The 17472-nt window shown below is 35.4% G+C and overlaps 1 protein-coding gene across 1 annotated transcript in view; it reads left to right on the top strand.

Annotated features, from left to right (window-relative positions):
- Positions 1–17472, top strand: part of LOC118203884 (carboxypeptidase B-like) — a 61550-nt gene that overhangs the window by 35854 nt on the left and 8224 nt on the right. The window contains exons 4-9 of the mRNA XM_035376186.2: positions 553–689; positions 2303–2399; positions 3659–3760; positions 6878–7093; positions 10783–10885; positions 15596–15798. Of these exons, the coding sequence (XP_035232077.1) occupies positions 553–689; positions 2303–2399; positions 3659–3760; positions 6878–7093; positions 10783–10885; positions 15596–15798 (858 nt within the window). The remainder of the gene's footprint in view (positions 1–552; positions 690–2302; positions 2400–3658; positions 3761–6877; positions 7094–10782; positions 10886–15595; positions 15799–17472) is intronic.

Raw genomic sequence — 17472 nt, 5'->3', positions numbered from 1 at the left:
TTGAATTTTATACTTTTAGTAACGACGAAAATGCTAAAAAATATAATCATTTACGATACCTTCAAACTGAAAATTGGCTACTAAATTTAAAGGCCTAAAACAATTGTTTTGGCTGCTTTCTGCTCTTGACATTGCAGTATTAAGATTTCGTCCTTAAAATGCTGGAAATCTAAATTAACTAATTCATTCTTTTAAATTTCTTTCTTTGGATGCGCAAGACGATACTGAGGTTATTTTAAGTGAATAAACTGAATGCCAGAGGTACAACATGGTATTGATTGATGCAAGAAAGTGGAAATGATTCTAAATTTTTTTTTTAAATCTTCTCATATGGTATGAAGTGCATTATATTTAAGATTATTCTTTATTTTTATTTTTATTTATTGTTTTTTTTTAATAATAAGAGAAAATTAAGCTCTTCATTTTTAGTAAATGTTATGGGAATTCAGAGTATAATTTTTAACTTCGATAATAGTCAACAATATATAGGGTACGAGTAATTTTATTAAATTTTATAAAATGAAAATTTATTAATGAATATCATAATTTTAGGTTGATTTCTGGATGGAACCAACTCGTGAAATGCAAAACGTTACTGTTCACGTGCCCCCTAAAAGAGCGGTTGAGTTAGAAGGAACTCTCCGAACAATGGGTCTTCAGTTTTATACCATTACAGACAACTTGCAAACGTAAGTTTACATTGCTCAGTTAATATCAATACAATATTTGTAATGAAATAAATGATACAATAAAAGTACGTGAATATTCAACTGATTTAAAACAAATTAAAATTCTTTATACTTATACATCAGTTTTAGTAATATATTGGAGTTATTTGTGCACAATATAATGTATCAGTTTATCAACCTAAATCTTGAAATGTTACTAAGAGACTGAGTTAACGTTCGAATTTGTTCCATTTTTAATTTGTTCATTTTTTCTATTAAAGGTTGTTTCTTTCTTAGTTCCCTATTATTTTTGTGTACAGATACAGGTACAAATGGACAGCACATGAGAAATTCACCATTTATCGTATAAGTGTAGTTTTGCAGCACTAACTGTGCATTTCCGTCCCAATTTTGAGGAAGACCACCCCGGGGGGGCTGGTCCAACGATCTTCCTCTCCTCTTTCCCTACCACCAATCTCTCAACATGGACTTTCGGCTCGTCGTGTACTTTGAGTGCCACTTTGCCGCAATAGGCAATTATTTGCTTACTAACATCCATTCCTTCTCCGGGATTCAACCCCAAGCCTTTTGGTATGACAGGGCCAGCGTCACTAACCAATATCCTGGCAAGGCTGCCAGTCTCATATATATATATATATATTTTTCCAAAGGCGCGGACTTCCTTATAACGGCAATAGCCATTCCTAATGCCAGAAGTGGTGGCCATTTTATTGTGGAGGCACCTAACAGGCGGCCACCGTTACCTCCAATGAAAGGTCAGACACTTTTACAGTCTCCGATGAAAGGACAGACACTTATGCCTTCTCCGGGATTAGAACTCGAGCTCTTCGGTATCGCAGTAAGGCTTTCCTAACCACTAAACCGTCTGGGCGGCTCCAATCTCGTATATAGAATGCCCTATGTCTAAAAGGTTTCAATTGGAGAAAATAAAGAATATTTGATGAATTATCCTATTTAGAAACATAAGATTTAATAAGTTGTAGATTGTGCAAAAATTCAGAAAGGTATTAAGAAAGAGAATGCATGAGTCATAAAAAAATTCCTTATCAGACCTTCCTTATTATATTATCAAGCTTAAAAATATTTAGTCAATTTAAGCAGCATTTACCGTCACAAATATTAGATTTTACCGATACTCACTATTTCTAGAAATTTTTGTCTATTAAGAACTGACAGAAAATTAAATAAGTTTTTGGAGTTCCATCTATCGGTAAACGGTTGAAAACGTCAGCTTCTAACAAGACATATCACACAAAACAGTTTCGTCTCATGCATTTTTTTGGTGTGAATTCCCCCCCCCTTTTTGGCATTTTAAAGATAATCCAGATGAAAATTTCCTAATTTTTGTTCTGGATGAAATTTTGTACCGTTTTATAGTTTTTTCTATATACGTTGGAACTTTCTTTCGATTCTGAGATTATAATGAATTTTTCGGTACAAAGCATGAAATTGCTTTACAAATTTCGTAACCTAAAGAGCCGTTATTGATCATCTCTGAGCTGCTGATTTACCAGGTTATATATAACACTCTTTTAAAATATTACCGTTATTTAAACTAGAAATAACTGAAGTTTGCTACCATTTGTATTTATTTATTTATTCATTTTTGGCAGATGGATTGAACGCGAGAGAGAAGAAAATAACCCAGGTAATCATTTTTCTGGTAGAACAGCCGGATTTGCTTTTGACGTTTACCACCCCTTAGATGAGGTAAGATTTTTAAGATAATTTCTTTGGATCTAAGAATAAGAAAGTAAATCACTCAGTTCATATTTTTCAACACGATATCAATCAATTAAATATTGGCAGTATAATGGCATGCAGTCTAAAAAAGCAAAATAAAAACCATAGGGTGCGGCAGGGAAAAATTCCTTATTTGAAACGTGCGCCATCTAGCGACATTTATTCCGAGAAGGGCTCATTGATCTAAATTATTATGTCATGTAGGTTTAGTACCGATCATGCTGTGGATGAGAGAGGAGGGCGCGTTCTCGTACTTTTCAACGTACTGCATTTTCATCCATATAAATTGGAAGTGGCGCAAAAACTTAATCCACGCGATTTTCTTTCACAAAAAAATACATGCAGAGCCATTCTTGACAATACGCCTCATGATGCCCTTGTATTCTTCAGCGATGGGGCTCATTTTTATCTCTTCTGTTGCAGCATGCATTAAGCAAAACATGCGATAATGGAGTGGCACGAATCCCCGAGAATTTCCTGAGTAGCCCCTCCATACAGAACGTGTGACTGTTTTGTGTGCATTGTCCAGAATAGGCATCACTGGAGCAGGATTTTTTGGAGCACATTTCCCTGGACGTCTTACCTCCTTACGAGGCGATTGTTAGTGGCTAGCGCGCTCGCCTGATTTAGCCCCGTGTGATTTCTTTTTGTGGAGCTATCTGAAATCTCTAACGTCCAAAGACCCTGGCTCAACTGAAGGACAATACTCAAGCTGTTATCGACAACATACACGTTGATATGCTGGTAAAAGGGAAAAGAAACTCAAAAGTCGAATATCTCAATACATTGAGCAAAACGGAGGCCACCTTAATGATATTATTTTTAAACCGTAATGAAAAAAACTTTAAGTGTCTCTCTATAACTTGGGAAAAAATTAAACTGATATCGCTTATACTATTTGTGTTATTCATTTATAAAATAAGGTAGTTTACCTGCCGCACCCTGTATAATTATTGTATAATATCTACAGAATCAGAAATTTAAGAGGTTTCGGAAAGAAATTTGGCTTTGCTATTAAAGAAAAGCTAAATTTTTCCGAGAAATTTTGTAATAAATATGTAAATTTGATATTGCAAATTTGGAAAAGAAAATGTTTCCCCCTTTTTTTTTTAATTATAATTTTACTTAAGTTCTTCAAGCATATAATCATCATTTGTCCCAACATTTTTAGCATATTGTTACATTCCTTCGGCATTCTACATCTCCTTTCACTCACTTTTTTACAGATCGTAGCGTATTTGCATGATGTCAAACAAAAATATCCAAATCTTACTCAATTGATCAACCTAGGTGACACATTTGAAGGAAATGTCATCTATGCCCTCAAGGTATGTGACTTATTCATGTTATTTTTTATTGTTGTTAATATATACCGCCTGAGGGGGGAAATGCTACAGTAATAAAGGAACGCTCCCAAACCGACCAAACTGAATGCATAGATAGCCATATACTAGATGTAGAACAAATGATTTAATTTACACATGTAAACAAGGTTCCTAATCGTAACATTAACTGTAATTTAAGTGAAATTTAACTTAAATGATGCATTTCTGAACTTGACATAGTACTAAATTTATGGGTGTCCGAACAATTTTCGGAGGTACAGGTAGGCCGTATAGCAATAAATCGAATCCTCAGTTCGTCTGAATTTTCTAGGGAAGAGACGGCATTCAACATTCGTGTCCTTTAGAATTCTCGAATGGCCAGAGGCAGGGCCATCTAGCTGCTCAAGGAAGCATCTGTCCAGTTTTCTAAACATTTAGGCTAATTTAAGCTGTTATGTGGCAGGGCATCCTGTTAAAGGACGCTTTGCAGACAAATAAATGTCATGGATCACAATATTGCATCAATAGAGCGACGTGTTGTTAATGTACCTGTAAAGTCCCAATGACATTATGTTTCGGCTACGCGGGACTTAACGTCGAAAGGGACAATTCTCAGAACCCGCACAATTCCAGGAAACCCACGTAGGTAGGTTATCATTTTCACTTACTACAAAGACTTGAACTCCAAATAGTAATCGATTATCATTCAGACAGGGATCACGTGCTCCTTCAGAAGCAGAAATTTCGTCTGATTGGTTGTTTCTATCCGGGACAGAGTTCCAGCAGATACATTTTCGGTGAGATTTGAAGAAATCCTGCGTAGCTGCAACATCGTTTCCGTAGCTAGGCGGGACTTCGCTCCAGCGGGGCTCCTTTTTCTAGGAATTCTCTTATTTAAACTAGTGCTAACAGAATCCCGTTTTTCAGAAAGTCCTGTCTAGCAGAGACTGTAGAATCTGTCACTACTAGACAGGACAGAAACGAGAATCTGTCACCTGATATCTCCTGAAACTTGACTTTATGCTAATGTGTTGTGTGACTTTCCAAAATGGCAAACTATAACCGATGGCCACATCACTTTCAGACTCTCAAATGGAGACTGTCATAAGTGAGGTAGAAACAGGACGTTCACTCTGCACACTGTGTTGCTCTCGTTAGACGCCATCATAAGTGATAATGACGATGGCTCGCTGTTGCCTCTCTGGCTGCTTTCGTAACAAATGCTGCACGACAAATTTGCAACAGCAAATAGGCGCAACGCCATCTGGACTAATATCCGAGATTTAAAAATTGCCTATACACTTCATAAAATGTTACTAGTGGTAAATCGTTATAGCTTGACATCTGGTTCTTATGGTCAGTAGTGAATTATTATATCTCTTTGTTAATTTTCCATTAATAGCAAAAAAAAAAAAAAAAAAAAAAAAAAAAAAAAAAAAAAAAAAAAATGTTTACTGTAACCGTGATAGTGTTATAAGGTATTTCTCCCGCCTTCGTAGTGTAGTGATTCTGCACGCTGGGCCGGTATTCCAGAGATTCGTGGTTCGATTCCCGGCGAAGGCGGTTGCTAATTTTTCATCTCTCCTGCTTCCAAAAACAAAAAGGCCTATGCAGTGGCGCCCGACCTAAAAGGGTGTTGGATGATGATTCCCCTCACCCAGGATTTGGCGATTGGGTCCCTTTAAAAAAACCCAGTCGCCCTTTAAAAGGGGAAGTATATAAGGTATTTCTCCCGCCTTCCTAGCGTGCCTTCGTGGTGTAGTGGTTCTGCACGCTGAGCTGGTATTCCAGAGATCCGTGGTTCTATTCCCGGCGAAGGCGGACATTCTCTCAGTCAGAAATACTGTCAAAATGACAGTGTGCGATCCAAGCAGACCGCTGATATAGCTGATTTTCAGCACCTTATATGAGAATGCTAAATTACATCAGATGAGTAAAAATAATTTTTCTTTTGTGAATGAGGCCTAAGGAAATATTAGGAAACATAATTTCATGAATATAAAATACAGGAAAGAACGTTCTGTGTTGTATAAAGGTGTTTTAAGTTTAATTAAATCAGAAATGAATGAACTCTGCTAGCGGTTAATAACTTCGGGAAAAGAGAATTTTTTAACTAAATGAAATCTAACTAAAAGATCTTTCTTTTGTATACTATTCAGAAAATTATCGGAAAAATAATAATAAAAAAAAAGTCTTGTAAAGTCGTTAGATTTATTTTGGAGCACAAAACGTGGAAAATATGTAATGCCTAAGCCGAGATTCGAAATCTGGTCTTCCCGATTCTCAGCCGGACGTGCTTCCAATTACACAGCGAAGGCACGTAGTAACGAGGAAGGAAATACCTTACATTTTCCCCCTCTTAAAGACTGACTGCGTAAACGAAGGCCCAGTAAATGTCATCGAACTCCGGATTACTCGATTGCTAGACTGATCTGCTTCCACTTACACTATGAAGGCAGGCTTTCATAGTGTAATTTTAAGGAGGAAGAAAATTTTTTACAATATATCTCGAGCAAGACCATGCATTTCAATTACTATTATTCAGGTTATCATAGAGAAAGCGATTTATCTGCAAATACATACAGGTATGTATGTATTTAAAATTTGTATAAAATTGTGTACTTTAAAGTCTAAGAGAAAATAACAGCCAAAGATAATTAAAAGCAAGAACTTGATACATGGAAGAGTAAAGTTTAATCAAAAATAAAACAAAGTAATGTATCTCACAACATCTCCTCAGAGGAATTATTCCAGAGGTAACATAACAGGACAGCCATGTTGTGTTTATGAACTGTATAATTAACAATGTGTTAATGCAAAAATTCAATCAAAACAACGAATTTCTACAATTTTTTAAATACATTAACAAGTTTCAGATTAGCTGCTAAATATTAAATTGCTAAGAATTACAAATAGCTATGTTCATGGATTGTTTTGGGTTTGTTTCCTTTTAAACATTTTGAACACTGCTAGTACATGCACAAGTTTTAGGATATTCATAATTCGTAAGCAGGATAACAATGATTAAAATTATACTTTTATAGCTTTTTAAGGAAAGTCATTTTTCATCATAAAGAATCATTTGTGCAAAACAAAACTCCATTAAATTATTTCTCCTAGATAAGTTCTGGTGGCAACAATACTCGACCAGCTGTTTGGATTGATGCAGGAATTCACAGCAGAGAATGGGTAGCTCCTGCTTCAGCCCTCTATATGATCAACAATCTTCTCATCAATTACGGAACAGATCGGAAACTGACAAACCTAATTGACACCCATGATTGGTACATTCTGCCTTTGGTGAACCCCGACGGATATTTGTATACCTGGAGTTGGGTGAGTTGTACCTTTCTTATTTAACAAAGAGCTACGAAAGAATTTCCCTTCCTAAAATAAAATTTTCACCTAAATATTTTTATTTTATATTTACAACAATTGTTGCTTTTCTGGCCTACGTAGCCGTTAGTATTGTTTATTATATCTTTAGCAACAGCTTTGATGGCGCTTGGCATAAAAATAGTTGTAGGGATTTATTATACAGGGTGATTCTAAATTGTTTTTACAAATTAAGAAGGGTGATAGTACCCATCCAAACGAGCGATCATTACCATAGAACATAAGGTCGCATTCCACTCTGAGAGGCAAAAAAGAGCAATGTTAGAATTCCAACCTAAACTCACAACAGTGTTGGGAAAGCTAATGAACGAGATCAAAAGTTGCGCAATCAGATTTATTGTTTAGTGAAGGAATGACTGGCGCACCCTCTAGGAGATTCCTGGTGTCGTGTTAATTTTGTTAGCCCACAGGTCCACCACGTCCGATCCATCGTGCGGGATATGTGGTATTCAAAATGTTACGGATCGTGACGGAAAAATATGCTGGAGATCCATCGTGCATAAACCACATGTCTCTCTGGATGAGGAACGGAACAGACTGCTATAAACTGAGAAGTACTTGTTCCAAGAAGGTACGGTATGTTGCGTCGGTCAAACGGTCTGGCATGATGTAAGGGCCTACCAGGTTATACCTAGGATACCTGCCCAGACGTTTCTGCCGGTGTTTATGAAAGGTAGTGCAGTGAGGATTGCTATCAGACCAAACGTGTTAATTGTGCACGTTGAAAAATGGCTTCTCTGCTGAATGTTGCCTCATCACTAAATAATATTAATGCAGGAAATCGTGGATTGTTAGTCCTCATTGTAAGCATCCATTGCACAAAGTCTGCCCGCCAGGGATAATCATCTTTTCATCTGTGTCCAAAGATTGTACTTTTTGCGCGTGGTAGGGGAACATGCGTTCCTCGTGTAAAATACGGCACGCCACATGTTGAGAGTATGTGCCACCGTATGTGAGGCGAATATCTGCCAATTCTTCGTACTTGTACTCCGCCATACCATTCACGAAAAGGTTTAGACGATGTTATCAAGGTAATATTTGAAGCGATGATGATGTGCCGTTTTCAAGGACACCGTTTGCTCTGATTGTCTTTTTCCGGTACCAACTAAGAGAAAAACGCTGCTTCTTCTCAGTGAAAATTTGCGTACGGTTTATTCTTGATAGTCTTAGGAGATAGTCTCCTTGTTTTTCCTCGATGCATTTCTACTTTCCTTTTTTCTGCCTCTTAGAGTGAAATGTGACCTTATGTTCTATGGTAATTATTGCTCGTCTGGGTGTCTACTATCACCCCCTTTTAATTTGTAAAAACAATTTAGAATCACCCTGTATATTTTGACTAACCAGTTAAGTTTAAGTTTATGCTTTCTTTCCTATAAGCCTTCCTTCCTCTAATTGTCAATGCCAAATGCCAAAAAATTTTAATTGGGTAGCGCGCTTGAAGGAATGCAAATTCTACCATGAAGAGAAAAGATTTAAATGCTGAGTTCTAGAAGGAAGAGAGAGGGCGAAAGTACTGTGCCTTTGTAGCGTGAGCTTCTGATTCTGCATTTATGGCTGGTTAACATTGAGTCGTTGCTATTACTTTGCTGCCACTCGACTTTGACGCGGTTTTAGATAACAGGATTATCTGAGCCCTGGGGAACATTCTACTATTGTGTTAATATTTTTGAATTTTTAGTTGAGTTACCGACCGAGCGAGGCATAGTTTGTTAGCGTCAAGTCGACGCATTGTGAATTTTAGAGAGTCTAATAAAGGGTTCTTTTAACCCTTCTCCTGTCTGGTTCCTGCCCTTACTTCAGCTGTCACACTGAAAGCTTAACAAGTGGAGATATTACATGGTGAAGCACAAATATGCTACTTCAAATGGCAAAAATCATTAATAAAGATTTGTGCAAAGTGGAAAATAAATAAATAAACGAATATAAAATAAAACCTCAACATTTTTAATAATCATCAACAGAGAAAATGAATGGCAAAAAGAATAAGGCAGAGGTTAAAAAATTCATGTTATACGTTACTTGACGTCAAGCGATCAATCCTGGGAATGAATAATGTAATAAAATCACCCAGACCAGGGATCCCCAACCTTTTGTCCCTAAGAGCACATTCTAGAATATCTGTTGGATAAAGTTGTTGTTGAATACATGCACATGAAAAAGATATCTGTTGAATACATGCACATGAAAAAGAGATCGGTCACATTTCCCTTTGTACTGGTATCTGTGTTAGACGCAATTTCTATTTAATTAAAAATGAGAAAACTTTCGCATAGAATTTTATTGAAAACTAAAAAACATTTATACTATGATCGCACAGTGGCGGGCACACGTTCAGCAATCGGTGGGCGCCCTGATACCCGCGGGCATAGGTTTGTAAACCCCTAGCCCAGACGGTATAGTGGATAGGAGAGTCTACTGCGCTACCGAAAGACTCGGGTTTGAATCCCGGAGAAGACATGGATGTTTGTACATGTATAGTGTCCGTACGGTATGGGAGCATTCTAAATATGCGGCGAGCCGAAAGTCCTCTCGTGTGATTTGTAGAAGGAGAGAGGGATCGTAGACCCTCGGACCACCCTCGGGTGCTCTCTCTCAAAATTGGGGTGAAAAATAGAAGTCTAGCCTCTCTTTGGAGTAGGCATAGACACGACAACACAACAACAACAATAATAATGTTATAAGAATACAAAAGAATCAAACAGGTCAAATGGTGCAGAAGTTGAAATTTGCTTGAAAATTAAAAGAAGTACTGTTCAAAATAGTCTTTGGACATATACGCATGATAATATACTGAACGCAGTGCTTTTGAAAGACCCACAATCAAGAATAACTAAAACCAAATTGTAGATGGTTCCTTTCTACTTAAGATAGAAGATAAGGACGAATAACATTTTTAAATCACAGAACATTTGATCGCGATAAATAAAATTTATCAGACTTACAAAATACTGTCATATAAAAATATAAAATTTGACTTCATAATTTACTAAAATATTTACTTTTTCTTTTATTTTATAATAATTACTTTTCTCCTTTATCAGTTATTTTTATTGATTCAGTGATAATTTATTTTTATTTTAATTAAATCAGTTTTTTGATCAAGTATGTATAATTTAGTTTTTGTATTTAAATATTCATTTAGTTATATGCCAGAATTTGCTAAACAAAAGCGTTATATAACATGGATTAAAATTAATATATTTTTTTAAATTTCTGTCATAGTTATTTTTAAAACAACTCATACAGAATTATGTTTTTAAATTTGAATTTGCTTCAGTTTCAGTGTCAGGTTTAAGAAAATTATGGTTAAATGATATACACTTCCCAGTTCAAAAGAGGTCCCATCAACTCTCTTTAGAGACACTAGAAACTGCTTTTCTCCTACTAAGCAACAGACATTATTGCATATACATGCATTAATATAAAATCAGGATAGCTATCATTATGTTACATTCAGCAATTTTTTATGCATTTTTACAGTTCTAGTAAAGCAGAGTTAATCATGTCCCTTAAAAATAAAATGTTTAATCTTGTTTTGATTCAATGACATAGATATTTATGAAATTATAAACGTGCATCACGGCAATAAATTGTGTTTTTAAATGTATTTTAATGTCTTTTGTTTTTAGAACCGTTTGTGGAGAAAAAACAGAGCTGTTGTTCCGAGCTTCCCTGGTGTCTTGATATGCAGAGGAGCAGATCCTAATCGAAATTTTGACATATATTTTGGAGGCAGGTGAAAGACAATTCTCCTTTTTAAAGCACTGCAAAAAATGTACACTGCGGGGGGGGGGAGATTTATATTTGCCTTTCTAGTGGGCAGATTGACAAAATTCAAATTACGTTTTCCATGTCTTGAAAGCGCGACTTAGGATATGTATTATATATATATATATACATATAGCATTGTTCTAATATATGTATTTTGACACAAAATCGGACTTTTTCTGAAATGACATGCCAATTTTTTTCCATATTTCGATTCTACAACCCAAATTGCGCCAAACTACCAAGTTTTGTAAAATTCGCACGAGTAGTTTTTAAAAAATTAGCTCTAAAAATTTGAGCTCCTCAATGTTAATTAAATTTGATATATATTTATTAATATCGCTTTTTTTTTATTAAACTTACTTTATTTCTTCTTCCAGAATTAGAAATTTAGGCTTAATCCAAATATAATTCGCACAGTTTTGTAACTTATTTTAAAATATATTTTATAAATTTTTTCGAAAATTATTTCGTAACAAACATATAAAACATATAAACATATAAAACCTATAAAATTTTTAACGCCATCTTAAAATAGTTATCGTCATCTTAAAGCATAACCTATAAAATTTTTAATGTCATCTTAAAGTAGATGTATTTCTTGGCACACCTGCAAAGAAATAGATTTTATTCAAACTTTTTTTAAGATATACATGAAATTGCATGTTGACGCGTCTTGAAATTTGACATCCTTTTTCTGAGCGATAATAAAGCCAAACGATAATACGCACTTTGTTAAAATTATTTGAAAGTATGAACGATGACTTTTTTCCCCCCGCTCGTCTACAATGAAAAAAAGAAAAGGAAAATAGGTTGCTATAAATTAAGAAGTTCCCCAAGTAAATTATTCTTGGCGAAAACTGAAAAAAAAAAAAAAAAAAAAAAATACTCTCAGACAAATTTTTGAATTCTCCGTAAATTTCGAACCAAATTTAGACATACTTTGAGTCGCAGAATCGAAATTTGGGAAAAAAATGTCATGTCATTTTAGAAAAAGTCCGATTTTGTGTCAAAATAACTATGTTAGAATGATGTTATATGTAAATCTAATATATATCCTAAGTCGCGCTTTCGAGACATCAAAAACGCAATTTGAATTTCGACAACCGACCCAGTAGAAGAGTTATAGAACTGTCTTTCCCCACGTTTTTTTAAATTTTTTGCGCAGTGTATCTACTGTTTTCCATATTTCGTTTCTACGATTCAAATTATACCAAAGCGCCAATTTTTGTAAAAATCGCACGGGTAGTTTTTAGAAAATTAGCTGTCAAAATGTTAGCTCCTCACTGTTAATTCAATTTGGTATGTATTTATTAATAGCTCTTTTTTATTACACTTACTTAATTCCTTCTTTCATAGTTCGAAATTTAAGTTCATTCCAAATAAATTCCACTCATTTTTTATGTTTTATTTTTAAAATTTGTATTTTAAAATAATTTTTCTAAATTTTTGGAAAATATTTTGAATTATAACTTATAAAATGTTTATTATCATCTTAAATTAAACGTATTTCTAAGTATACCTGCAAAAAATTAGAGCTTTTTATTTAAAATTTCCGAAGATATACGTGAATTTATATATTGGCACTTCTGAAATTTGGCATATTTGTTGAAAGCGATAATAACATTTAATGTGTTTTACGCACTTTGTTAAAATTATATGAAAGTAGGAACGATGTGACTTTTTCTGCTCCTGCACAATGGAAGGGAAAGGAAAATAGGTTGCTATATATTAAGAAGTTCACCAAGTAAATTATTCTTGGCGCAAACTGAAAAAAATGCGCCAAGCTAAATTTTTTAATTTCTCCGTAAATTTCGCACCAAATTTTACAAAATTTAACATTTAGGCATAATTTGAGTAGCAGAATCGAAATATGGGAAAAAAATAATATGTTGTTTCAGGAAAAGACCCATGTTGTGTCAAAATACTTAAGTTAGAGCAATGCTATATACATACATAAATCTAATATATATTCTAAGTCGCGCTTGAAAAACGTAATTTGAATTTCGTCAATCGGCCCAGTAGAACGAGAGATATAGAACTGTCCTTTTTTTTTTCGCAATGTACTTCGCTTTGATTGTTTTCAAATTCTATTCATGTAAATTCTTTTTGACATAAAATAGTGCTAATAGTGTACTATAAGAAACATTAATTTCAAAACATTCGAGAGAAAAATTACAGATAACTAAATAATTGAGAATGTGTTCTCAGATTGCGTGTAACTGTCTCATCGCATTCAGTTTCTCTTTTCAAAATATGTGAAAAGGCATTTTGTAGAAACTGCTTCAGTGTTTTTAGAATAGTCTGAATAACATTTTCATACATATTACCCTTTTATATCTGGCCAAATCCACGAATATAACATATATAAATATATGCATATAACATCTCCATATGTGTTGGAACTTCGGAACATAAGTATTATTCAGCATAGCAATAACATGCGAAAAAAGGATATAATACTAGAATATTCCGCCCACCAGCGGCCGAGCGGTAAAGTGGCTGAACACTGATAGTTCGGTCCGAGGTTCGAATCCCGCGAACGGGCTGGCTGCATGGGTATTTTCGTGGTTTTCCCCATGTGTAACGTGTATACGAACCAGTTTCCCTTAGAAAGTCCTCCACGAAAGGCATCCCCCTCTTAGGCAGATAGCCCTAGTGTGCTTTGCCATAATTAAATACACCAACACCACCTAGAATATTCCCGTGTAATTGAAAAGAATTACACTATCCCAAGTGAAGTTTGTTTGACAGATATTTTTGAAGGGCAACGTACCAATGCACTTCTACACACTTGTTGCTTGCTTCAAGAAGAATCGAAATCACTGCCCTTATAACCGTGTTTAGGCAGTTCAGAACATTGGCAACCATTGACTTTCTCAGATTACACATTTGAACTCAGTTTAAGAGTTATTCTTGTCAGGCTAGTAATGTTGAAGAGGTCATTAGGAAATTTTCACAGCAGGAAACATGAAAAATTAGGAATACCCTCATCGGGATTCGAACTCTGTGCATCCCACTGCTAGCTGGTCGTGTTTGCACTACACGACGAAGAACACAGTACGAAAGGAGAAAATGCTTTACAATGAAACGTCTGAAACATATCCAATGAAAGCAATAATTTGCTTCACAGAATACGAAACGCCAACTTCTGAGAAACAGTAGTGCAGACAGTGACCTAATATATCAATTATGGATCTTCTTGATTGTTTACAGAATTTTTTTACCTCGAAAGCCATAAATAAAGTAGGTTTCTAAACTAAACTCAGTGGCGCAACAGCGCTAGTGGGCCACGGCCTGTAGTGCCCCAAAATCTGCTTTCTTGACCTTGGGCCCCAGAGTGCATCAGCATATGCCCTCGGCAAGTGTTTAGCTTGCCGCAGGACCCCAGTGTTTAGTCCCTAAGCTAATTTGGTACCCATTTTATCTACCCATCAAGGAATGAAAGGCTGAGTCAACCTTGCCCTGGACCTGTGGTGCACCTGCGCGACGCTCTAGTCACTTCGCCACCGAGCGGTTAAAATACGTTTCTAACATTTCATAAATATAAGATATTTAAGTAGATTACAAAATTTCTTCTTGTGCACATTATTGTCTACTTTCTATATAAATTTACATGTTTACAAAGGAAATTTCTTATAAGATGTTGACTAATGCAGTATGCGTCTTATTGAAACCTTCAGGCTCTGCCAGAAACCATCCTTAAGAAAAAAATCATTCTTTTGCAAACGTTTTTTATTTTCGAAAATCAGCCATTTCTGCAATTATTTTACGCAAATAATAGCAATATTTTACATTCTCTTTACAGAACGGTCATTCTTCTACATTGAATTTATAGTCTGCTATTTTAAAGTAGGAGAGGTGAAAAATACGCAATGCCCTTGGCAGAACTCGAGCCTGGACCTCTCGAATACGCTCCAAGTGGGCTACCGTTACACCATGAAGGCATGTTGGAAGGCGGGAGAAAATAATACTTCCCCTTTCAAAGGGCTACTGGGGATTAGGGAACACAGTTACCAAATCTCGGTGGTGACGAACTATTGTGCAGTCCCTTTTAGTTCGAGCGCCACTGTAGAGTAACGTAGAACTCTTCAATGTCAGGAAACTGAAGAAATCCGCAATGTCCTCGCCGGGACTCGAACCTGGACCTGGAATACGCGCCGAGTGTGCTACAGTTACACCGCGAAGGCATGCTGGAAGAAGAGTGAAATTATGTTACAAATTATAAGATAATCGAAGCAATTATAATTATTCAGAGTAATATTTAGAATATTGAAAGCAGTTCAAACTTACATCCCAATGTTCTCGTTTTGCTCTCTCTGTGATATCTTTTCTAGTAGTATATAAAAGCGGTAAAAATTAACAGATTGTTAGTTGTAATGCATTAATTTATTAATTTTTACTGCTTTTACGTACTAATCCGTTTGTATTTAGTTCTTAGAGACGAATTTGCTGCTCTGTTTTATTTTTATTGTTGTACCAGTTGCATTCTGAGTATAAGGAAAAGAATACAGATTTTTTTTTTACTATTTATAATAATAAACATTAAGTATTGCATCATTTGCAAAAGAATTTGGATTAGAGAGGGGCTTTTCTGAAATGAAGTGATTTTATGTAATAAAATATAGATATTTTGTACAAAAACTATTTTTTTCCTTATATACTTCTCTGCAGGTCCCAGTACTAGTTCAACACCGTGTTCTTCCATCTTCAAAGGTGACCGTCCTTTTTCAGAAGCAGAAAGTTCGGCTATCAGAGACGGTGTTACACAAATCAAAGACCGCTTAAAAGCATACTTCACGCTGCACTCTTTCTCGCAACTTTGGATGACCCCTCACGGCTACACCACTATGCAAGCACCCCATTTCAAAGATCACGTAAGATTTCGATTTTCACGAAATTTTAATCCTTTAAATATCTAATACCGGATAGTTTTAGAAAGACTTATGGCAGGTTAAGACCATAGTATCATTGCTATTTTTAACGAGGCAAGGTACTACATTTCTCATACGAATAAACGAGTCTGGAAAAATCTGGATTTCTTTTAATGTTAATCTCGTGGCTTCTGCCTCGACTTGGCACAATAGTGGTTAAGATTGACACGTCAGTCAATTTTAATGTCAGAGGATCAGTGGGCCCCAAATTGGCATATCAGTGGCCGAGTGATTAAGATTGCTGAAAGCGTAGTTTGAGCTTGATTCAAATATAGGCAAACAGCCAGGCTGCATGATTGGTTTTCATGATTTACCCGATTCGTAAAGTGAATACGACTCAGTTTCCCTTATAACGTCCTCCACAAAAGTTACCCTTCCCTTACGCAGATTAGCCTTGATGTGGACATTCAAATAACCTAACTTGCATCTCAAGATTTACAGTAATTAAAAAAAATTAGGTTTAGCGATATTTCACCGAATCTAAAATGATGATGAAGATTTGTCGATGAAGTCAACAAATTCTAATAAATCTAAAGTCTCTGTTTTACAAGTCTAAAAATAGTGCAAAATATCTGCTAAAAAATTTCTTACACGAAATCGTAGAACAACAGTTATAAATACATACGTATTCCAAATATAGAACATTTTTAAAAAATATTTTGCTAGGTCTCTTTAAGAGACACAGTTTGTTATAAATAGGCTAACATTAAAAAAAGTATATTAAGGTAAACTTTCATAAGTTTCATGCTCGAAAGAAGGCACGTCTGTTATTTGTACGAAAGCACGTTTTACTGCAGAAAAAGGTTTACTTGAAGAAAAAACATGCTTACTTAATTTGATTGAAACACATATTTACCTGGAAAACATATCTATAGTAAATACCATACTTGAAGGTCTGAATTAATATTATTTAAACATATTTCCTGTGAAACACCTTTTGCATACGAAATAGATGTACGAGTAAGCACCTTATATGTATGCTTCCCTTGCAAAACATCTTCAAAAATGCGAAGTTGTTTTACTAGTGAGGTAATCTTATTACTAGAATAATAGGGTCTCAGTCAATACCTTTTTATATTGAAATGACACCAAAGACGATCATCCATGTTCCCAAGCGATTCTGGTTTTCCGTAGAAGTTTCACGTTGGGGGAATATAACAACTACTGAAGTTCAACTCTGTTACTTAATAATGCTTTTAGAATGGTATCTTCCATAAGTGATCTTCTTATAAAGATGGTCTTTTTAGGATTTTCACGTTTTATGTAATTTGTAATTATTTGAAAAGAAAAAATCACAAAAGTAGCGATAACTCGTTCGAAAATAAGCCATTAGCGATAGCAGGCGTTATTTGATTTGGAAAAGACATGGAACTCGTTATCATTCAGAGGAGGCGTGTCTGTGTTTGGGGGGGGGTAGCTCTTTCCACGTGGAACCATTAATGCTGAGGCCTATAGAGTTGACATCCGTGATGCTTATGTGCTCCCTTAATGTCGTGGCAATAGGTGATCATTTCCTGCTACGGGACGACAACACTAGACCGCTATCATGGATGATTATCTTCAGAAGAAAACAATTCAACGCATGGAGTAGCCAGCTCGATCACCAGATCTGAATCC

Source organism: Stegodyphus dumicola, chromosome 2 (genome assembly GCF_044657685.1).
Source record: "Stegodyphus dumicola isolate Sdum_Otavi_A_Nest chromosome 2, ASM4465768v1".
Lineage (NCBI taxonomy): Eukaryota > Metazoa > Arthropoda > Arachnida > Araneae > Eresidae > Stegodyphus > Stegodyphus dumicola.
Note: the sequence above shows the minus strand (reverse complement) of the source record. Positions and strands in the feature narration are given on the sequence as shown.